The sequence below is a fragment of the Polyodon spathula genome, chromosome 15, assembly GCF_017654505.1.
Source record: "Polyodon spathula isolate WHYD16114869_AA chromosome 15, ASM1765450v1, whole genome shotgun sequence".
In the NCBI taxonomy this organism is placed as follows: Eukaryota; Metazoa; Chordata; class Actinopteri; order Acipenseriformes; family Polyodontidae; genus Polyodon; species Polyodon spathula.
In genome coordinates, this window is record NC_054548.1 from 14,453,057 (window position 1) to 14,477,593 (window position 24,537).

A 24,537-nucleotide genomic window follows, 5' to 3' on the forward strand; every position below is an offset into this window, starting at 1 on the left:
TTTCAATTACAATAACAGGTTTGGTTTATTTTTTTTGAAGGACAAATCCAATGTTATCCTATCAAAGAAAACATGTAATTTTTCGCGCAGATATATTTTCTGTACAAAACAAAATTACAAATAATAAAATGATCCACTTTTTACACTTTACACAGTTGATCCCAAGCAGTGCCAGCTGTGGTAAACTGCTAAAACATTCAAAATGATATTATAGGTATTGGAAACGCAAGGTATACTGCAAATATAACTTGGTAACCTTTGATTAGTTGCAGTTCTTAAAATATATAAAGTGTATTAGTTTAAGAGTTCCAAAGGCTGCTGGAATACAGATAAGGAAATCAGAGATAACTTCACCTGATCAAAATTAATTTAATTAGACATACTGTCTATGTTGCCAGTTCAGGAAAGATATAAATGTTATCAAAGTACAAGTAGTGTTATTTAATATAAGCAACATTGTCAGTCTAAGCATCTGACTTTGCAACTCGAGAGTTTTCTCAATGAACTCAACCTTAACAGCACTTTTTTTGTGCACTGCTGGCAATTGGACAGGAAATACCAGTGCCAGTATGTCTAGTGTTCAGAGCTGTGTTAATCGGTCTTCGTCATGTGAGTACGCTCCATTGTTCACGCCGTCTTTTCCCTCCAGTGTTTCAAACGAGATGCCGTTTTCCATAATTCTCTCTTGTTTCTCTTCCTCATCTTCTATAGTTTTTTCTTTCCTGTGCGATGAAAAAGAGACCAGTGGTTAAGGATTTGAAGCACCACAGAAGGTTCTGCAGAGTGTAAGAAATGCTACCAAAAACTACGCTTCCATGTAAGAGAAGTCGATGCAAGTCCTGTCTCTTTTGTAAGTTCCTTTTCATTTTATTGTGGATAGTTACTGTCCTAATACCTGCTACTCATGAAATCAACGTATAGTGCGGTGACAAGAAAAATTGTCTTCAGCTTTGTCAAAGAAAATATTTCTGGAAAACTGTAAAAATGATCAAGTGCTTTTTTTATTTTTATTTTTTTAAATCCAAGTAGTTTTGCCTGTTTTTGAGATTGGATTACTTACTTTTTTCTTTGAATAAAGCCAGATATTATGAGTGCCAAAATGCCAGCTGTCACGATGCCCATTACAACGCCAAATACAATCAGCCAAACAGGTAACGAAGGTTGGCTTGGAGGTGCCAGGGTTGGGGGGATACCCACAAACTGCAGAGTTTTGTCGCTCAGTAAAAATGCACTGTTGATTCTGTTCCTGGAGAGTCTAGGGAAATAAAAGGGTGCAATGTTAGAGAAAAAACAGAGGTAAGGCCTTATTGTATAGTATCTTACAGCATGACCCAAGTAAGGTCTGCATTAGAAGCTGTGCACAGCATGATTTTGCAACCGGCCTGTCAAACCTCTATGGGGCAGGTCCACAAGAAGTGACATAAGACTAATAATCTCATAAATGTTAACGATATGTGTGGCATAATGTACCTAAACCATTTTGATTGGGAAAACAGTGTGGGCTAAATTCTCAAAGATGTTTATTTCAATTTATCATTACCACTATTTCTTTTTTTTTTTTTTTAACTTTAACCCAATAAAGTTAACAAGCCTGAAATGAACAACTCTGACATTTCATTTGGGAGCATTTTTAGGTTGTCTTAAGTTGTTTCTCTTCAGTTTTATAATTTTCAAAGTTTTCACACAATCCAAGGTGCACTCTCCTGCTGTTTATTTCACAGTTTACATTAAAATGGAATTAATACTACAATTGAATTTAAGACTGGAGCAAACTGTGTATACATTTTTGGAGATTTCATTAAACGGGAATAAAGTATAGAGCACAGTTATTTCAGTTATGCAGTAATCTCAATCATCTAAAGGTTAATCTCCTCAGAAAGGGCCTATTCATACTGCATTAAAATGTTTAAAAAGAAAACAGTTGCTCCCAATTCTCATGTACCACATTAAAACTTGATCTGTTTTGTTCTCTAATATATTTCTATAATTACTCAGTATCAAGCGGTATAAGCATCTGAAAAGCTTTCCTGATTGATTCACAGATAATTATACTGCTAGTGGCGATGTGATGTATTCCACTTTGAAACATGCTAATAACCTTCTGGAGTAAATACTAACTTATATGGGCCTATATGCCTACTATATGTTAACCTAAAATGAACTGAACGGTTACCTGGTGCTTCAGATTTACATTCAAATGCATGGGCTTGCTATAAGAATTCAGTTTGAATTCAGGAGTTGGTTTAGATGAAATTTCATTTGAATTACCAATGCAGACAAGTGTTGTGGAATTCACCTATTTGAAGTTGTTTTACCATAAAGAGTTTGTAGGCAGGCTTTACAGAGTAAATACTAGGAACACACTGAAACTTGTTGAACCTTTCAAGTCACTTCTTTTCTCAGAAGCTGTGTATTTAGTACAAGTCAGCTTTTTTCTATTTGTTTAATGTATTTATTTTTTAAACAAACAGGAGCACATTATGTCCCATTTCTTTCTACTGTACCACTGTTCACACATCCTTGAGCCACCTAAAAGATAAACAGAAAAAATGGCTACAGTTAAATGATAAGTGACCTAATTAATTGGCACACAGATTTCATTTTTTGCCCCCAAATGTTCAAATAAGTTGTTACCTGACTGCTGTACCCATATCCCAGACCAGGTGAACTGGACATAAATGGGCAAATATCTAGCAAATCTAGTGCTGACCAGTAAGGGTTGCATGACTCACCCCACATAATATGTGGCAGTGTCTTTACTAGGTGAGTCACTAAGGACGCCAGACACTTTTTAACTTTCAAAATCTGTGGAAATCCTGAGTGTTAGTAGGGTCTCACTGGAGGCTCAATCGAATATAATCTTAATCAAATACTGTATCGGTAATATTCAACAGTAGTCTATGCATTGTCTGCATTTATCCTGCTGCAGCTGAGCTCTTGGAATAAATGAGGTCATAACCAAGGTATTAAAAACATAACTAATCCCTTGCAAGTCTTTTAACACTATTCTGTAACACGGTTAATTTTCCATTCTTCATTATCACTTTGACACTGGTGAACTCCATCTAACTTTACACCACACAGCTGATCCATTCCCTGTGCAACAGTTAAGTAAGAGGACCCCATCGAAAATCTGAACTTTAAGTGGTGTCAGGTGGGACATTAATACCTGCTGCACAAGGAGTGAATCTCCAATGTCGGGGCTTCATCCTGTTTAAATTTTTAAAAAAATCAAGCTTACAGTAAAATGATAGGGGACTTACAAGAAAGCTATTATACTAACGACAGGAAAGAAAGGGTTTTATTTAATCGCTGGTTATTACCCCTTTATTGCTGTATCATTGCAATACATTGCATTTGTGTTTGTTTAGGACTGCTCTCTATAAATAAATCTGATTGTTCAATTGGTATTTCAAGTCTGATAACAAATTTAGATTTAATCAAACATTTATCACCATGAGTATAATTCCCTGCAGAATGAAAGGACTGTAGCTTCTTTTCGTAATTAACCTGAGACTGGAAATGTATAAATAATTTATCCACACATGCTGCCTAGAGCAGCTCAACACATTAAGGCAGTGATGTAAGGATACACGCAAAGTGATTTGCGGGTGTAAAACCCCCATAATGCGGCGTACGTAAATAATGGTGTTCACCTGGCGTTCTGCACCCGCTAGCAAATTGCCAATTTGCCATGATTAATCCATTAAAATGATATTTAAATGTATTCAAATGAAGAAAAGAGCATGGAATTGGGTGGGATCAGGATACTAAGCGGGCACAAACGTTATAATGTGATGTAAGGATTTTGCCTTGCACTTGCTGACCCTTTACACCAAGCGATTCTTTATTAACAACTTTTGATGTAGCCCTTTGACCAAGTTGAAGAAAAAAAAGCAGGGTTTTTTTTGTGACAATTTATTCAACATTCAAAATGATTGTTATTTGCAGGTCCCCTAAAATGACAGTGTTATAATTTTGTTGTTTTATAAACTGTTATAAAAATATATATATTTATGACTGAAACTACTACAGAGTAAAAAAAAAAAAAAAAAGATCTTTGCAAAATAATAATAATAATAATAATAATAATAATAATAATAATAATAATAAACCCTTTGTTCCTTTATATTTGTTATTTTCATGTTTGGTGATCAGGTAGCTGATTCCTTTAGCTTACTTTTCAGTCCCTTAGAGTAAGATAAGATGCAATTCATGTTACACTGGTCTTAAGTAGCATTAAATGGGTACCTACCAAGAACAAAAAAGTAACGTTTGTACCTGTACTTGTAGCATGACTGGGAATTCGTGCCAATGGTCTCCTATGTTATTGCTGCAGGCTACTGACCTCAGCACCAGGCTTTAGCGACGTATATAGAACTAAAGTAAAATCTCTTTAACCTAATTCATAAGGTAAGATTTGTTTCACAAGAATAAAAACATGTATTATTATTATTATTATTATTATTATTATTATTATTATTATTATTATTATTATTATTATTATTAGAAGACTGTTGTATAGTAGGAAGTGTGGGCGAGTAGGATAGCCCATTATAGATTTACTACCAGTACTGTAGATTTACTGTTATTTTATATCATTAACCTAAATTTTAGCTCAGTTTGTAGACTACTATAAGGATCAGAGTTGCTGAAGTTAACAGAAATATATATGCAGTCAAACATGTTTAGCAAATAATGTATATTATGGAATGTTCGTATTTTGCTGGTATTTGTGTAACGCAATGTCTGGGTTATAGGCACGCTGCACTCGCAACACAACCTCAAAATTTCTCACTTTTATTTCTATATGTTAACCAACCCAAGGTTGAAGCTACAAAATGACAAATGTATCCAGAGTGGTTACCTTGATCTTTGAACTCGGTGAAACAAAATGTTCCAGAACGTACCTGATAGCTTCTTCTACACCGTTCTTAGGAATGAGTGTGGTGGTATCGTTGGGGTTTGTCACCACAAACCAGAATGAAACCCTTGGTGTTTCATTGCAGACAATCACACTGGAAACACTGTCAAAGCAAAGAAAAATGATAAAGTGAGCACTACCCATACTTGCTTCCCGGCTATATACTTAGGAAAGTATTAACTCTTTAAGCACCCCTTGTACAAGTTTTCTAGGGAGCACCATGCTAAAAGCAGGGCAATGAAAGACAGCATTGTAAAGTAGAAAGGAGCATGGTCAAAAAAGGTAAACAAAAAAAAATATATAGCATAAATAATTAGATATCATTACCATTTCATTAAGTATTGAAGATAATAATGTACAACCTTTACAAAGAATCCTTGAAAAACAAGGAAACTGTAATCAAATATAATAAACTGTTTGAGGATTCCTATGTAATAAGATATAAATCATAGTTTTAATCTAGAGGAGTCTACATAATAATGCTATATAAAAGTATACTCTTTGTTAAGGAATATTAACGCATAAAGCATAGATCGTCTGCATAAAACTGGATCAATATGATATTTTCCATGATACAAAACCAAAGCCTTTATTTCAATGTGTCAATTTAGCCAAGCAGAGCACAGATAGGTAAATAATACTTGTGAATCACAGTAACAGATGAAGCAATATTACATAATCTGAAGTGCACAGACACACTTCAATATTATCTTTTCCTTTATAAAAAATATCGAAGGCAGTTTTTAATGTTTCATTTAAGCAAAGCAGGAAGGAACTATGTCTGATTCATTTGAATTACAGTCCCATATTAAGCAAATGTTCTGGATAATATATTAACCTTTTTAGGATTTGAGGTGCAGATGCCTGGCACAGCCTTTACAAAACGTATATTGATTAGAATAAAGGCATTGGTCCTAAATGCATATCAGTTATTCAGGTTGTGTTCATTGACCTGGAAATATTCAGGGATAGCCCTGGAAACCCTAGAATGTTGCTATACCATACCTCTCCCCTGACCACTTCAAATGCTGAAAATGGCTTTTCACACATTTTGTCTAAGTCTGTTTGGTCTTATATAAGCGTACAGTGGGCTGTTAAGTAACACCTTGCACTAACCAGTATGATAAGACTTGAACAAGCAATAAGGGCACATACACAATGCACGCTACCAGAACTACCAACTACCCCGATACTGTTGGGACAGCTTGTTGGGGGGTAGTGAATATACATAAAAACAATAATTTAAATGTATCTAAAAAATGTCTATCAAAACACCCAAGATCTTTTCTGTATGTCTTTTTCTGCCTATGCATATGGACCTATGCCTAACCCTGGGTTGACCCCATCACAGCTGCATTGGCTGGAATGGGAAGAGCTGAGACAGTAGTTTTTAACCCTGTTCATGCCAAACCATCACCAAAGCATACCAGTTGCATGAATTTGTATCAGTATTGCGACAGGGGACAACTAGCTTAATTTCTCACAGGCACTTAAACTGTATTGTCAGTCTGTTAGAAAATAACTGCCTAATTTTGCCTGAACTTTCGAACAGGAAGATGCATCATTACACAGCTCTTTAAGGAGAACTACTCTGTCAGCAATCTTTTTTCTAATGTATGTGTTTGAAGTGCTGTAATCCGAATAAATTATGTGGAGATTGGCGGGGGAGCTGGAGAGGGAAGGGGGGGGGGGTAGTTGTGGTAAGTAGATTATCCTACACAATATATATTCCCAAATTCTGGGATAAAATTGCTACCTACTGGGGTACTGTATTGACACTTGGACACAAAGCGTACTTGATACTTGGACAGAACCCTTTCAAAATGGGAACACACAGGCAAGATCTTCAGATATAAAGGACAAAAAGAGGAACCAACATCAAACACTGTTTTACAGTGAGTTTCCTGTTTCTGAACAACTTGATATACATACAGTGCCTATAGTAAGTATTCACACCCCTTGGACGTTTTCACAGTTTGTTGTGTTACAACCTGAAATCTTGATGCATTTAAATGGGATTTTTTTTCCTTCGATCCCTTACGTCGGCCCTCTGGAGACAATAGGGAGATTTGGCTCTTAAAGAATCTGATCTCTATTAAGGTTATTGTATTTGTGCTCTGTACAGTGCTCATGTATCTAGGAAGCAAGGTAATGTTTTCATCTGTCTTACAGTGAACAATCATAGGCCTAGGACCCCATGAAGTAAATCACCCTGATGGTTAGCCATGTGGAGTTTACTGAATCCATAAAAAATTCCCTAATCGCACTTCCTGACAAAGCTATGCATTTGGATCTGAACCAGCCCTGTCTTGATATGCTGTTTATAACTAAAATAGTTTTCAAGGTTTTGGTATTTTAAATACCCTGGTTTTGGATGATCTTAATTGAAATTACTAATTAAAATTAAAAAAAAAATACTACCAGTATTTTACATACTGGTAAAAATGCATACAACACACATCTTTGAGAATCTTACTTACTTGAAAGTTTCTTGGCCTGTATATTTTCTCATGGCAAATGCCAATGTTGCTCTGAATAAAAATTGTTCACTTTCATTCCACTCGTACTGCAAATAGAGAATAAAAATTTCAACGTTAATGACTAACAACAGTTTGCAAGCTTTGATCCTTTTTATGACAGTGGTCCCAAATCCTGTGAAAAAACTCAACATGATTAGAAGTAGAAACCGAACACTCACAGTAATGTAAGGGAGCATTTTATATCCTTATATGCATGGAAACGTGTGAAGATAGAAGTGTATATTGTTACTATGTGTATGGGAGGAATATTCTGAGGAGGCTCCAGGGGTTCAGTATTGAAACGTCTCCCCTGATTTGTCGAGACACTGAAACATAATTTTTAGTGACCCAAAGATTCACTCAATCACATTTCTAGTGGGCCTGTGTGCCCTATTATACACTTGTTGTCCATTACTCTGTGGATTAGCTACAGGTGCTAAAAGCTAAAAACGTGTTGCAAATCCACCATTACCTGTGAAGACACTTTACTGCAATAAGTACTATGCTGTTTAAACTTTTCTATACCCAAAATGTATTTACTCTTAGGTTTTTATTTGTATAATTAAAATACAATCTACAGTAGAGGGCAGTTGTCATATAATTCACATATCCAGATGATTCAGATGATTAGGCTATAGTTACATTGACAATTGGTAGTAATACTGATGCAAATGAAGGCATATCATTTTAGCAATACAGCAAATGTTCCGTAAGTTTACAAATGGTTAAAACAAGTGAATGAATCTCATTTAAAATCTCATAATGGCCTCTTGAAAAATGCCAACATGAATGCTACATACAGATTCGTTAACACTGGAGTTAACATCAACAAACTTTTGGAAATCTCTCCCTTATGACACTTACCGCATTTGCTCCAAGAGCTGTTTTGATACTAAGCCGTACTTTGTAGGCATCTTGTCCATCTAAAGAAAGACAGAGGGAAAGATGTTTATGTACTGTAGACATTCATACGTTTTTACAACATCAGAAACATCTTCCTCATTTAAATCTCTTTTGTGTACAAAGCAGAATATTACTCACTGACACTAAACATTTTAAATGCTAAAAGAGTACCAGTATTGATAACTAAAAGCATACAATAAAATGCTGACTATATTAAACCCAAAAGCAAACCCGATTTTCTGCAGTTTCCTCACAGTTATACAGTACATATTTATTCTAAAATATCAACAGTTTCCATTCTAAATCTCAAACCTGTGACTCTACTTACCGGGCTGACACAGAGCCAGTGCAAGAGCAGGGACCAGGCTTAGCGCGAGCAACACTCTTGCTAACATCCTTTTTCAATTGGGAAAAGAAGAAAAGAGAAAATCTCCAACCCAAGGCAGCGTTACCAAGTGGACCAAGATTAGAGCAGCACACAGTCAGAAACACCACAAGGGGAGGTTTGGAAAAGGGTTTAATGATTAACCTCCAAAACACACACACTTATCTTGCGATTCAGCAAACACATGATTCTGATTTGTGCATTGTTAGTGACCCAATGTTGATTGCTAAGATCTGAATATCACACTAGTCTCGTGAATCACCATTGCAAAACTAATCGTATTGAGGGGTAAAACAAAGATCAGATATCCCACATAGCCATTATGCACTGGCAGTAAATGTATAACATGTGTGGTGCATTTGAGGGAATATATTACTAATTATTCAAATTGTTTGACCGTTTTTGAAGAGGGTATGGTCCTCTTGTTCTGGGCTACAGAGATATTTAGTGGGGTTCAATGACAATACATGTCCCCCTACCAGCCATTCGGCATTGCTTGAAAAGTATTGTTGGGCTACAACTGCTCTTGTGAGATGGCTTGCTCATTAAAATAATTTAGCATGTTTTTTTTTTTTTTTGGTTGGCCAAGGTATGCTGTATATCACAAACTGTATGTCCGTGCACACAGTCCTACCTACACAGCTGCACATTTTAGGTAAACTATTTAACCTTCAAAGATGAGGTCCAGGAAATAGTTTGTTTTCTTTGCTTAAACAGGGTAACAGGATAACAGACATGAAGCTTCACTAGTTGTTAATTCTTCACCAGGACTACCCATTAACTTTCTTCCACTTACTGTATAGTGGATGTGAGGTGTTGCAGAATCACAAGTATTTACAACGTGTCAATAGCATAGAAATCCTTGTAAACTAAGGTTAGGTCAGCACTGGAAATCAGATTTCACATTTAGTCTGTTTACCCTGCTTAAATATCCTTTGGAAACATCACATATAGTATTTCACCAATAGTAACACAATGGATTGTTGTGCAATTGATTATAAATGACCTCTCTCTGATATTCTCTTTCATTGGGATTATACATTCTGTTTCCATGTTTAAGTAACGAAAAACTATTTAATAGGTCCTTTGAATTTTGGTTTTCTCAGCTTTCAGCACACCTGGAGCAAATTCAAGAGCACTTTATTACAGTACAATATGTTGGCATACTTCATCTTGTACTGTTGAACACAAAAAAACAAGGTTACTGTCTGAGAGCTAAAATTTACTAAGTACTGCATTTTCAGTGGTTGCTACCTTAGATATATTTTGTTTGAGAAAAAAATGTCCTCCATTTAATGAATGCCAAACTTGCTGAGCAATTTTTTCTTCTTCTTCTTCTTCTTCTTCTTCTTCTTCTTCTTCTTCTTCTTCTTCTTCTTCTTATTATTATTATTATTATTATTTAAAGGACCTAAAGTACCTCAAGTTTAGTAAGACCATCCACTGATCTTTCAGTTAAATCATTTTTATGATTTTTTTTTTTTTTTTTTTTTGGATTTTGCAGATTCATCAAAGAAACTACAATTAACCGATCTTCGTTACAGCAATTTTTTTCAGTTGAGACAAAATGTCATTTAAAAGTTTTGGTTCAACTACAAGTGTTCAGCAATTCAAGATACAAACTACACAGTTTTTGTTACAATATTTAATGCTGGCACATGTACATACAGCAACATGGGAAAATAACTTGTTGTGAATGTATGGGAGTTCCATCCTCGCAATGTTGAAATTATGTGGTAGTGTATGTGGTAAATATTAGTGAATGGTAACTAGTGTAACTACATGTGGTTAATGTACCTGTATTTCAAAGTGTATCCAACATAGTTACTGTGGAATATACTAATTAAAAAACATTAATTAACAATCTATATTATAAGGTAAAATGTATTAGTGCAGTGAATGATTACTGACGGGTGTGATACAGTATGAAATTAATGGTTATAGTAGCTCAATTCAACATTTTTTTAGATCAGAATTTTTTTATGCTCAATATTTGTTTCCATGAAGTAACTACTGGATAACAAAGCTAAATGTAGGGCTGAGTACCAAATAGGGATATATTTTCAAAGCACTTTCCCCAGACTAACAAATATTTTTTGAACATGTTACAAAACTGTTACAACTCAGAACTATGAGTGCTTAAGATACCTTGAATTATAATAGTTTTTTGTTTCTAGTTTTATTAATTGTTGTTCATTAAAACAAATGTTTTAGCAATATGGGGTTGAACAAAACCACCCATTCATTGCCATTCAAATGATGTAATTTTACATGTATTTTTTCTATAGATTATACTGATTATATTCACGATGAATTTTTCAGCCCCCCCCCGGGGGGGGGGGGCTATAGCCTGCTCACGAACATTGGTTTGTACTATATATATAATAGATGGGCTTAGTGAGTTACAGGAACATAATTCCATCTGGTTTCTGTGACGTCATAAATTACGAGACCGATATATATCTATGGTTTCAAGGAGTCGAATGGATCAAAGTTCAAATATATGTTCCTCTGCCTCAGGATATATTTAAATATTGTTAACTTATCACATGCCTTCTGCTGTAGTTTCTTTATTTAGTTGTTATTGTCTCATAAATGCTGGCTGTTGATAACCCTACTTCAGCAGATTTGAAGAAATGGCTGTCTTTACAATTCTACAGACTGCTAAGAATTTAACAATGGGAGGGTTTGTTTCAGGTAGCTCAATGCTCACGGCAACTTATCTAAATGTACTGTCGCTAGCTGTTTATAGGGTTCAGGGCTGGCTTGTTACAGTTAATCAACCTCGTGATAAAGCACACTAAGCTGTCCCATGACAGTATAGTACATGTAAAAGACACTCACCTTCTGAAATGCAGGAAATTCCACCCAGACCATCATTTTATAAGTCTAAATGTGTATTTGTCTGCTTTGTTTCTGGGGTCTCTCTTTTAAAACAAGCTGGTTGTGTCAATTTAATGATGGTTTACTGACATTTTGTGTGTGTGTGTGTGTGTGTGTGTGTGCGCGCGTGTGTGTGTGTGCGTGTAAATTTCAAAATAAGTCAAAGAAAGAAATATCACCCACTTGTGTGAGAAAATATAAGGTTTTTAAAATAAAGGTGCTCTGCTTTCAGCATGGATTACTGAGAGTCTACTGTATGGATACACCTGACTGTAAATAGACTAGTCTCTTAAACTATTTGAAATAATTACATATTACAGAGAGCATTTGTTTTCCTAGGGCTTGTTTTACAAAGCAGTTTTAGGTAGCGGTCTGCTAAATCCAATTCACTTCCATAAAAATAAAAAACATATTTATCCTTTAATCTTATAAATTTGCTGAGTGGATTTCTACTAAAATGTATAGTTCTATCTTAAAATACATACCTTTTTAAATAAGATAGCTTGCCAGCTAGCAGTCTGCTGATTGTAGCAGTGTTGTGAACTGGCCCCTGGACCCTACACAAGGTGAATCAGTTTTGTGCTTAACCCTGTAGGCTTTCACCTATGACAAAAGAAAAGTCTTAAGTCCAAGCAACTCCGCAGCCTGCCAGGAATCATTCAAATAAATGATTCAATCACAGTGTATAATTAGCACCTTCACCCGTCTATTGCAACTTAAAAAGTATACAGGTTATCTCTCTAGCTGTCTAAACAGCTGGCCTGAAATGCAAGGTCAACAGGACTGAAAAAAATGCAATGCTGTATTCATTATATATTAAAATAAATAAATAAATAAAATTCCAGTTAACTACAATACACTGGAATGTGGTAAAGCAATCAAGAGTCAAAATAACATATTTCTAAAACTTTCTGACCAGTTTATTAAAACAATCAGTTCGCAGTTATACCAGGAAGCTTTTAAAGTAAAGAGGCTACATGGCAGAGATCCTCAGCTCCAAGACCAGCCTTAACAACAGAGGCCTTTGTTGGAGTCAATGAAGCACAGAGAATAAGCACCTAAAGCAAAAATATATACAAATTACATATATTTCCATGTATTACTTTGTCACTACTAAATCATATAGACTGTGTTTTGAAACAGTCAATACAGTATCTGCAGATGGTCTTGCAACTGCAGAAAAATTTCAAGGCAAAAAGGTGTTCTTAAGCAGCAGTATGTTTAGTTTGACGTTTTATTTTTGTTTTGTTTGACTATAATCGTGAAAAATGTACTGAAAGAGCCTTCAAAGGAAGTTCATTTTGATACAGGTTTGATACAGAATTAAGAACTTTGTATTGTATCCCTAACTTTTTGGTTCCCCCCTGCTGGCTATACACAGGGACTCGTGCAATTATTATTTTAAGTACATCGCCTAGAAAAGTAATTCGTGTATGTCATGTTTTAGGTATAAAACAAATTAAATAAAATAATGCTTCCATATATGTATTATCGTTTGAAACCAAAAAATAACAGATGCTTCCAGTTCATTCAGTTATCATCCTTTTCGACCAATCAGCAGGCAGATTTCACCACACCTCTTTATGGTTAACCCTTAACCCGGCACTGACGACAATACAAACAAAAATGGCGGCTTCCGTGGTTGCCCAGTGCAACCAGAAACTGGGGTAAGTTTTAATTACGACATAATGATGCTAATCAGTTACAGAATATAACACTTAACAGATACAGTCACAAACAGACTAATTAACGAATATTCTTATCTACGCTGCAGTTAGGTCAACTTTTTTTTTTTTGCCGATGAAGAATATTACAAGCTTGTCTCGTAGTACATCGAACGCTTGGGATTACTTCGTAGTCTATTGTATTAGCTACTACTAGTTTAGAGGAAAAAATACATACAGTATTAAACAATTATCTTTCTTAACACTAAAGCATAAGCGGCGATTAAAGCTTACGCCAGTATTCGAGACGAGGCATCCTGGTTTTGTTTTGCGACCACAGAATTAGCAAGCACGTGGAGTTTTAATTTCTAATAAACGGCACAATATGCAATTGACTGGCTTTGTATATACATCTTCAGCAAATATGAAATATCATTTTAGAGAATTTAAATAAAATGTAAAAAAACAAACAAAAAAAAAACGCGCTTACTACGGTTACGACTGATGTTAGAGAACTTAATCCGTTCAGACTCCTCAGTGATTAGTTCTGATTAAGTTTTCAAGGTTTACCATTATTGATGCCATGCATTGTTTTTGTAAATAAGCGTTATGATATTGGACGTGCTTTTAAGTGCTGTAGAGAATATTTAGTGAACATAATTAAGCTTTTATATGACATGCATTGTAGAAAATAACGGTATGTTTTTGTGACACATTCCCAGCCATAAGCAATTTAGAGCTGCCCTGAAGAAAGAGAAAAGGAAAAAGAAGCGTCAAGCCTTTGCTAAACTAAGAGATGCAGGTAAGCACGTGCTAGCCGCAGTTCTGTAGTGGAATGTGAGCCTCCCTCAGATCACGTAGGCAGGTAGTTCAACACGGCATGTTAGTATTTCCAGGGTTTTCCCATGATGTTACCTGCACTGGATGTTTTGTATTCATTTGCGTTCCCATGGTTCCGGGAGGAAGTCTGGGTGTTGTGTACTGTGTTGTGCCTCATCATCCATTGCTTTTGTGTGTGTGGGGGTGAGGGGCAGTTGGCTTGGCTTGACATTGGGAATGGAGGTCACATGTTGATAGTCATGATTGGGAAGTTTGGTTGCAGAAATGAAGTGATGTTCAAATTGGATAGAAAAATTGATGTATAATTGGTAAACAACGGATTTAAAAAATCCAATACTGGTCAAGTATGTTCTATAAATAAGCAAGAAAGCAGAAAGTATCTTAACCTTCTTTTTAGAATTACCTGAAGAAGAGGGAGAAGGGGACACTTTGCAAGATGAAGAACTTGAGGAAGAGAGAAGGGCTGAAGAGGAAAGGTTTGTGCCTTCTGCCACTGCACAAGTATTTAACAGTGACATTGCTTTTGTGGTCAATTTAAAATGTCGCCAAGTAGAAACAGCTTGTGAAGTAAGACCCAACTTTAAAATTGGCTAAAACCTGACCAACTTGGCTTTGTATTTCTTGACCATCTACATTTATTTATGCATTAATTCTGTAGACCTTGCATAATGTACAGCTAGATTTCCCAGGAATCTCATGAACTCTGGACTGTTGTACAGATGTGTGCTTTCTTCACTCAGATTTTCCTGGTTCATTCTAGGCAACGCTTACACCTTCAATGGATGGAAAAAGAAAAGATTGCACAGGAGGAGTTCCGACTGAGAAGAGAAAAGGAGGAAGCAGCCAGATTGAAACGAGAGGAAGAGGAGGTATAAGATTTAATAACGGGAAGAAGATTGCTTTCATTTGCTTATAACAGTGAATAAAGAAATGCACAGCTAAGCTTTACTGTAGTTTCTGTAAAGGCTGCTACACACCAGACGCAGTGCTATGCGACGATGCGTTCACAGCAACAACCATACACATGTGAAGCGATGAGACAGATTTGAAAACTGCCAGATCTTAAAACTTAAAAATTGCTATTGACAAAACTATGATCAAGACTGGTACATATTTCAGTGTCATCTCTGACAGTACTGCAACATACATAGCAATAAATCCTGTATGTTGTCTTTCAAATCTGTATCTTTGTAACTGATTAACTTGGTCATAAAACTCTGTTTTTCCATGGCAAGTATTATTTGTTTTACTCCGTCATTCTGGATGCTGCTTCACCCTGCTGGACCATGTGCATTGAAGCTGTTCTCTGATTGGTCAGTTTCTAGTTGTCGCAAGACAAATCGCAAAACATAGGCTTCAATCCTATTTTTCGCATTGCCTGTGGTGTGAAAGGTACTTTTCAAAAGTATAGGTTCTATTTATTTTATCGCATCGCTTCACAATTTTGCTTCTCGCTTCTGGTGTGCCACGGCCTTAAGATAGACATGCGTTTGCTAAATAAAATAAGTGTGTTATAAGAAATAAAAATATACTTAAGTCTAATTGTATGTTACTTTACTCATTCTAAAGACAATCATTGCTTAAAATTAAAATGGCTGATTTTATTTATTTATTTTTAAAAGCAGCAAAAATCTACTAGAAAAATCTACCAGGAGCTTGCACATGGCCAGATGAAAGCACTGTTAAAAATGATATCCAGTGAAACAGTTGTGTCCTGAACTGTTTGCCCAGTATGCTTGGTTCAGCTTGTGCTTTGACGTCTCTCTTTCCTTTTGTTTTTTGTCCCCCTAGTGGAGAATTAAAGAAGAATGGGAAGAGCAGCAAAAAAAAGAACAACATGAAAAAGAGAAGAAACAGCAGGAGAAGAGAGACAGAGAGGTGATTCCTGCCCTAGGAGGATAAATAATGTGCAACATATCCTCTTGCATTAGCTAACACACAGGTTGTTTAAATAAAATGTGATAGCATCTGAGGTGCAAGTTTTCAGGCCTGTTTAATTGTGTGTTAAAGAAAATTTCAGCTATAGACAATTGTTTTTCTCTTAGCCATTTATGGTTATTATGTCAAACAGTATTGGTAAAAATAGTAAGAACATGCGGCAGTTTCTAGGTTTGTAAATTTCTGCATGGCATTAAATGGATGGACTGTTTATAGAATTTCCCTTTATTGTAATGCTCAAATTTGCCAAAGTGCAGTTTGTTCACTGACTGTGCAGCAGGGGCTCTACCTAAGCCTCGTATTCACAGTTTTAGACTCTTCTATGGGGTCAGGTGATGGTTGTCACGTAAGGAACCTGTGACAATCCAATTGCACTAACACGCCTATATATTCTTGGTTTAATTATTTTTAAAGTTGTTGCAATAAGTATTACCTTAGAAGACATATGTGTTGTGATATGTGTTGTTTTTAACATTCCAATGCTATTCCTTAACGAAGATATACACAAAAAGGTACAGTACTGCAGATCGTCTGGTTCTACGCGATGTGGACGTATCTTTTTTTCTTTTTTGCATTCGTAGCAAAATGGAATTTCACAAATATTGACTGTCGAGATAGTGTTAATATAATATGGTCATTGTAATTTAGTATTTTTGTTGTCCATTTCTAGCAATGTTTAAATTTTAAAAATGAAGTTTGCATGGTATGCATTTTAGGTTGACACTTTCAGCACATTTTGTTTTCTGCACTAAATGTGCTCCTGAAATTAGACTGGAAAAGTGAATGCTGATTATACATTGTAATATACTCTTGTCTATGGGACATTGCTTACTGTGGACTAAAGTAGAAACATCTTCAGTTGCCCGCATTTGACAGATTTTAAGATGTACCAAGGAAAATTTAGTAAAAGTCTACAGTTTTTTAAAGCCCTAGTTTAATGCTCAAACTGCTTTCAAAAATAAGTCATAACCATGTCTGCTGCGTTCTTAACAAAGGCTGTCAGATATCTGCTAACTCACTGCAGTGTTTTCACCAGTCCTGTGTTTGCACCATTTGTAGGAAGCTGTGCAGAAAATGCTGGATCAAGCTGAGAGCCAGGTATGTACTCTGATACAGTATGTCTTTCTGCACACAGGCAGGAGCTGGTGCCACACCAGGCTTCAGGAGTTTTCTATTTCACATTGCTGTTTTGATACGTGCAGTTTACAAGCCCACAGTGATAACACTAATAATAATTTTTAATTATGTTTTTGTCATACAGTTTAATTAAAACGATATACATGTGTTTGTAGGTTCAAAGCTGCCTTATTGCATACATAGATATGCTTGGTAGCTGGCATATTTTTGACTATTCTGAATAAAAAAGCAAGTTAATGTGTTTACCTTGCGTTTGTGCTTTGGGTAACAGCTGGAAAATGGTGGTACGTGGCATAACCCAGAGGCTCCAGTGGATTACGGAACAGAGAAAGATAGGGCTAACTGTCCATTCTATCTGAAAACAGGCGCGTGCAGATTTGGAGACAGGTATTTCCTTTCTGTTTTATCTCTTTTTAAAAGTATATACCGTGTATTTTGTGCAGCTCGCCCTAATCATTACATTTTGATCGCCTACATTTCCTTTTTTTTTTTTGTGGTTTGACTGTGAAAACCAAAATTGTGATGTAGCATACCAGTGGTGTAGTCTGTATTTTCAAGGCACTTTCTTTGTTTTCTCTGCTGTGTAGAGGCGTTGTCAAAGTGCAGTGACAAGTCATGCAGCATTGTGGGAGGGCTTTTCTGACCAAGGGGGATACATTTAGAAATGAAAGAAACAAAGCCTGGCTTGATACTGTCTACCAAGTATCTCTTGTAATACGTTATGCTGATAAAGATATTTCTATATAAATTTAATAGAGTAAACCAACGCTGGATATTGTATTTAGGTGATCCTCCTTGCGTAAGAAAAGGTATGCTTGTGCTAGTGGGTGGGATGAATGCTGTTTTATTTATTTATTTATTTTTTACATTACATTCAAGATCAAGTGTTAATTCTTTCCTTTTAAAGTCATCCGTAACTTAGCCGCTCAATTAAAATCTTGAGGCATCATTTCAAGGAGTTCACTTTGTGTTTAATACAGGTGCTCTCGCAAGCATGCTCATCCAGCCTCGAGCCCAACACTCATGATCAGAGGCATGTTTGTGTCCTTTGGGATTGAGCAGAGTAGGAGAGATGACTATGACACAGACGCCAGCCTGGAATACAGTGAGGAGGAGGTTCACCAGCAGTTTCTGGACTTCTATGAAGATGTGCTTCCTGAGTTTAAAAGTGTGGGCAAGGTCCTTCAGTTCAAGGTAATTGCAGACAGATATCCTCAAGCAGCTTTCCATTTGTCTGTTGGGTCTGAAATAGACCTATTTAAAAATCTGCCTTCCATTTAAAGGGATCCATATAACAGTGTTATATATATTTATCATCATTCTTTAGCTGAAATATAAAGACTAAAAGGTAATTGACACAGTTCAGTGACAAAGTTGGCGTCTTAACATTGTATTCTTGGCTGTCCCTTTTTGTTCTAACTAGGCTATGCCAGAAATGTCCTCACCCGTCTCTTTAATTTTTATTTTTCAGGTTAGCTGTAATTTTGAGCCTCACCTGAGGGGAAATGTGTATATCCAATTTCAAACGTAAGTTGCTTTTTGAAATACATAATAATTATTATTTTTTATATAAAAAGAAATAATACAAGCAGACATTTAGTAATGGCATCAGCAGCTTCCACTGAACGCTGGAATTTCGTTAAGGTAACTGCTCTGGTAAACACAAACATGGTTGAGTCACTTGACCATCAAAGTGTTAGTAGTGATAATTTAGACTAAGTGCAATCACTGTCTATGCTGAATCATTAAAGCATTTGAAGATCAATAGTTGATTCTATTACGTTTTTACTACACATTACTAACTGGTTCATGCCAAAGATGTATTGTAACTGGGACTTCTATTTAATGACACCTATTTTGTGGTTTTAATTTTCAGGGACGATGAGTGCAGGGAAGCCTTTATGCGCTTTAATGGTCGCTACTACGCAGGAAGGCAGCTTCAGTGCGAGTTCTGTCCAGTAACGAGGTGGAAGACAGCAATATGTGGTAGGTAATTAGGCCGTCTGAAAACACAAAAACTCTTCCTTTAACTTGTACCTTGTCTGATGGCTTTGGACTGCCAGGCAGGTGTCAAGTATTTGTTATAAACATCTGCCATGGAAATTCACACATGTTTTATAAATAGTATTCCACTTTTTCGTTTTTTATCTTTCTAAATTTATTTTACATATATTAAAATGGGGATAAAATCGGTAAAAAATTGTAATTGAAACGTTGGTAAAAATCGGGGTGGGGGTGGAGAAATCTCAGTATACAGATTTTACATGTGGAATATGATGTGTAGCGGTTCTGGTTTCTGATTTAACTTTAATGTCCCTGGCATGTCTGATGAAGCGCAATCTGTGTAAGTCGAGGCCACATTTTCCCAAGTTAGCTGGTACTTTGTGAACGTTTGGGCAGTCGCTGTGCTGACGGAAACAATATCTACAGAAGGTATGAACATTGCATCGGCACAAAACAGGCCAGATTTATTCACCTTGAAATCATAAAATTGACAAAAGTGGGTGGTGCAAACCATCAGTCACTGTGTCAAAAAACCACACTAGACATTTCCATCAATGTGTTCCATTTTTAAGCTTACCAACTAAAGCATCACCAGTTTCTGTCAAATATTTACGATTAAGATTGTCGGTGTTAGGCAATGTTTTACTACAGACAGTACTGTCGCATGAAGTCACCAATACGTACCTCTCTGCAATAAACAGTGGCTGTCCAGCAAAGCACAGGGCTCTGACAAACTCATTAACACAGTCATTGTATGCTCTGTTTTTATTAAAGCGTGTGTTAAAGCTGCATAAATGGATTGCTTATCTCTCCGTTCACTTTCTTGTTTTAGTTTAACGTGTTGCTTATTTTTCAGTATGCTCTTTTATTGTCCGCTCGAACATGTACTTCAATGCAGCAGTATTTGCAGCGCTATGCATCCTCTGCCTCCTGCTGTTTTTGCTTTTTGTATAATTCGAAACATTCATTTTCTTTTGAAAATCATAAACTGATTTACGTTTTCTCCCCATTCATCATCCACTAAAAATATATTTGTGTAAGTATTTCAATCTAGTAGTTACTACGCCCAGCATTTGTCACAATAATCACACTTTGATTGGCCAACATAATCAGGCGATTGTGTGTTTGTGAAGTGACAGAACCACAGTTGAACGTTATTTGATCCTCTGACGTCTAAACATCTGCGGTGTCCTAGGATACAGTGTAGGGCTGCTTATTACAATGTTGGAGTCAAAATAAAACAGCATTTTAATCAGATGATTTGTGTATTTCCTAGAAAATAGAACCGGGATAATATTGAATAAATCGGTGAAAAAAAAAAAAAAAAAATCCTGTAATTTTTCGGTAAAATTCAGAATAAACCGAAAACGCGGAACACTACTTAAATAAATTTTTTTTCTGGTATAGTTTAATTGTTGTTGTGACTTAGTTTTCTGACTAATGATACTGAACCATAAGCATGTATTGCATCAGGTAATAGGAGGTGTTTCCTACCATGTTTATTGCTGTTTATTGCTTTTACCATAAAAAATATATTGTGGTATATATAAAAAATATGTATTTTCCCAGAGGTGGCCAAACTTCCTGCCTAAAGCCTCCTACCATAATTTTCAGCTGAGAGCCACAAGACACACACTGTAAAACATGAATTGTTTGCGAACAAGACATGTGAAATACTAGCATTGTTTTAATTCTTTCAAACATCATAACGGAATCGTGCCCTTACTCTGTGCAGTACAGTACTTCTGTTGTTGGCAGCAAAATGCACAAAAACAAGGGAGAACATTGCAGAGCCTTATGCAGTTTCTATGTAACTTGTATTTTATTGTACTGTACACAGGTGTTTTTTCATGATTTCTGTTTATACTGTATGTATTATGCGCTTTAAATAAAATACATTCAGTTATTGACAAACTCTTCCCTTGAAGATCTGAATGCTCGGTTTAAAAAAAAAAGTGTTATTTTTGTATGACTGCTGCGTGTAATAAATACTTTTGAGAGCTTTGTGAATGACAATGCACTGTATTTATTTTGAAAGGGATTACAGTACCTGCTCATGACAAGACATAAGATATAATATTCAAGACCTGAATGTAACACTTAAACATGCATTCTCTAGTCAAGCACTCCAATTTTATAAAAAGATTCACCAGCTCGCGGTGTCGAAGGTCATTACGAGAGAGAAGTGGAGAAGAAAGAATAATAAACACAAATTAATACAGAGAACACAAATAATACACTTTCACTTTCTCTCCTTTTCATTTTTGTTTGTTAATCTTTCTTCAGGTCATTCGAACTGCAAAGTGTGCGTCACTCAGCATTTCAGTGGAAGCCGCACTACAACTGCAGCGGTCTGGCCACCTCTGACAGATACTGTTGAAATTACTCGTATCACCTTTTCAGGCCATCTTTTGTAATCGGCAAACCACTTTATACTCTTCAGTAAAACAGCTTGAGGTTGACAATGATGATTAACCTCTTTAGTACTATTTATTTTAATACCTCCAGTGTGTCCCCTTAATAGATGCAATAGATTTACATATTGATATCCTCTGTTTCGTTATGGACAGGCAACTGGGCAAAATTAACGGAGGTGTTCATGAAATGGGGCCCTTTAGCTCAGTATGTCTGGTGTAAAGGTTATCAATTGTTCATAATTCCTCAGTAATGAACCTTGACTTTCTTTGGCAGGTCTTTTCGACAGGCAGAAGTGTCCCAGAGGCAAACACTGCAACTTCCTACACGTTTATAGAAACCCTGATAACCAGTTCTGGGAGGCAGACCGGGACTTTCACATGTCCCCTGACAGAAGCAGCCAGTATTCCGGCCGGTTCTCTGAACGCTACTCTGAGCGGAGGGGCAGATCGTTTCAGTATAGTGATTACAAGTCCAGGAGGCAGCACAGCTGCAGTCCAGAGAGTTCTCGAAGGAGAAATGGGGAATCGGACAGGAGGGCTGGGAACAGGAGTCGGAGCAGGGAGAGGCTGAGAACTCAAAGGTCCAGAAGCCGTAGCAAGGAGAGAGGGAATTCAAGAGCCGAACGGCCAAGGAGCAAAGAGCGGAGGAGATCCAACAGCAGGGAGAGGTTCTCAGCCAGGAGAGAGAGGAGATCCAAGAACAGGAGCAGAACACGATCCAAAAGTAGAGATAAGAAGAGGTCTAAGTCACCCAGGGAGTCTAGAAAGAGGACCAGAAACAGGTCAAGATCAAAGAGCCACAGTGGTAGTGGTGATGGAGATGGAAGGTCTTGCAGCAAAGGCGGGTCTCCAAGCCAAACTGAGATAAGAAAGGCAAGGAGCAGGAGCAGGAGCTCAGAACGGATTGACTGCAAGAGCCCCCGGCACAAACACAGCAAGAAGAGCAAGAAGAAGAAACAAAAGAAAGACAAAAAGAAGAACCGGTCACCAGACAAGAAGCAATCCCCCAATTCCTTAAAGAAACACTCAGAAGATGATAAAAACTCTCCTCTTAATCCTGTTGAGAAAGACTGTCTGATGGAAGAAGGAACACAGCAAGATGTCCCCTCAGTTGGAAAAAATAGTGGGACAGTCTTGGAATCTGATCCTGCACTTGGAATCCCAGAAAAGCAACAGGATGAAGATAATGTTCATAATGTAAAACCTGAGGGAAAACATATTTCCCAAGAGTAATTTTGTTTGTAGTAGTATTCCACAGTCAAATGTGCAATTGTAAGCCCCTTGTGTGTGAAGAAGAAACATTTCTCAAACAAATAGTACTGTATATACTTTTGATGTGACACATAATTAAAAAATTTGTATGTATCTATTTGTTTAATTTATTGACACATGACACTTTAAGGCCAAGAGCTGCAGTTATACAACCCAAAATAGTGGTTGGTTTTACTCAAATATTTAATTGGTCTATTCACATTATTTCATCATAGTTTAGCCACTTATTAGAATGCAGATTGTGTATCAGATTGAGGCATGTACTGTAGTTTTAATTGAGTAAGGTTTGATTTCACAAATTCACATTACTTTATGAATGGTAGTTCAAGATTTGTTAATCAGAGGTCTGTGGAACCAGTCAAGGTTTAAGTTATGAAAGAGCTGTCTTGTGTACACAGGAAAGCAATGGAGATTAATAATAAAAGGTTTGCTGTATCTGAAGAATATAGTTAAACTTCTGCCCAATGGGAGGAAAATTGTTTTGATTTAGTTTAATCCCAATTTTGCCTTCACTTTTTTCCAGTAGCAGCAAAGGTTTGAATTCCCAGTCTGGGAAGAGAATGGTAAAACTCAGCAATATTGTTGTTCCGTCTTTTATCGACAAATTCAAACACTGCTTTTCTGCCAATGTTTTGGGCCTGATCAAGGCGTTTAGCTGAATTATCTGGTAACACACCGCCAGTTGCAATATTGAACAAAGTGGAAGATTAATTGGATTTCAAATTGAAAGGATTTTGAAATATTTCAGTTGTTGTTTCCATCAGCTTCTGAACATCGTCATTCTGAATCATCATTTTCCAACCTCTTCATTCCAGCATGAGCATGTACCATTCAGTACTAGTGTAGGTGAATGGAGTCTAACAATAAATAATCCATCTGCCTCTAATTTGAATGAAGTGAATACATGCATCCTGTTCCTCAGGCTTCTTTGTCACAGTCTGTTGTGACCGACAACTTTGAAGTAAATTAAGAGACATGAAAACAGCAGGAATATGTTCTTTTTGCCAAATCACAACAAAACAAGTCTCTCCCCTCTCTGTGGAGCTGGAGTGTGGAAGAGACCTAGTGAGGGAATGAGTGGAACTGCTGAGTAATCCAAATTAATTAAAAGCAAGATGTAAATTTAACTCATCATACAAACATTTACATATACTTTTGTTATTTTTACGACAGTGATAAAGAAAAAAAAAAAACACTCTTTCCAGCACAAATCCTACACTTAATAAACTTAAAAGATAAAGCCAACTAAAACCTGACAGTTCAAGTGAAAAGTGTAGTGATGTCTTATAACATCAAAATTAAAAAAACTGACAAACTCGTAAATGTTTACACCCATCTTAGAATGAAAGCCAAGAACCTTATCTTTCCAAATCTGTAGAGGCGGTGCAACGGGATTGAAACTGGCTCCCAGACTATAACATTATTTAGTATTTTGATACTGCACTTAAATGCCATATAGTAAAGATAACATTGTTATACAGTATAATATATATGTGTGTGTGTGTGTGTTTCCATGCAGGTTTGTTTTACTGTTGTGTATTTTAGTTTTAAAATAAAATCAAATGGCAAACATATGCAGTTTTTATAAATTACATGCATAAGCTCAAGGTGTAAAGAAACTTTATTTCCATTTAAACACCAAACATTGCAA

The 24,537-nt window shown here is 36.3% G+C and overlaps 2 protein-coding genes across 2 annotated transcripts; one reads left to right on the plus strand and one right to left on the minus strand.

Annotated features, from left to right (window-relative positions):
- LOC121327962 (collectrin-like) lies at positions 1–8,864 on the minus strand. The gene is made up of 6 exons (XM_041272349.1): positions 8,675–8,864; positions 8,308–8,366; positions 7,405–7,490; positions 4,911–5,027; positions 1,061–1,255; positions 1–722 (listed from the first exon to the last, which is right to left on the minus strand). Exons 1-6 carry the CDS (start codon positions 8,739–8,741, stop codon positions 581–583), a joined length of 666 nt encoding a protein of 221 aa, XP_041128283.1. The 5' UTR covers positions 8,742–8,864; the 3' UTR covers positions 1–580.
- Positions 744–22,977, plus strand: LOC121327961 (U2 small nuclear ribonucleoprotein auxiliary factor 35 kDa subunit-related protein 2-like). Its single transcript, XM_041272348.1, has 12 exons — positions 744–850; positions 13,173–13,281; positions 14,001–14,080; positions 14,516–14,594; positions 14,879–14,987; positions 15,910–15,996; positions 17,116–17,154; positions 17,465–17,580; positions 18,174–18,387; positions 18,665–18,720; positions 19,070–19,179; positions 21,889–22,977. The coding sequence occupies exons 1-12, from the start codon at positions 793–795 to the stop codon at positions 22,845–22,847; spliced, it is 2,016 nt and encodes a 671-aa protein (XP_041128282.1). The 5' UTR covers positions 744–792; the 3' UTR covers positions 22,848–22,977.
- Positions 22,978–24,537: the final 1,560 nt, after the last annotated feature.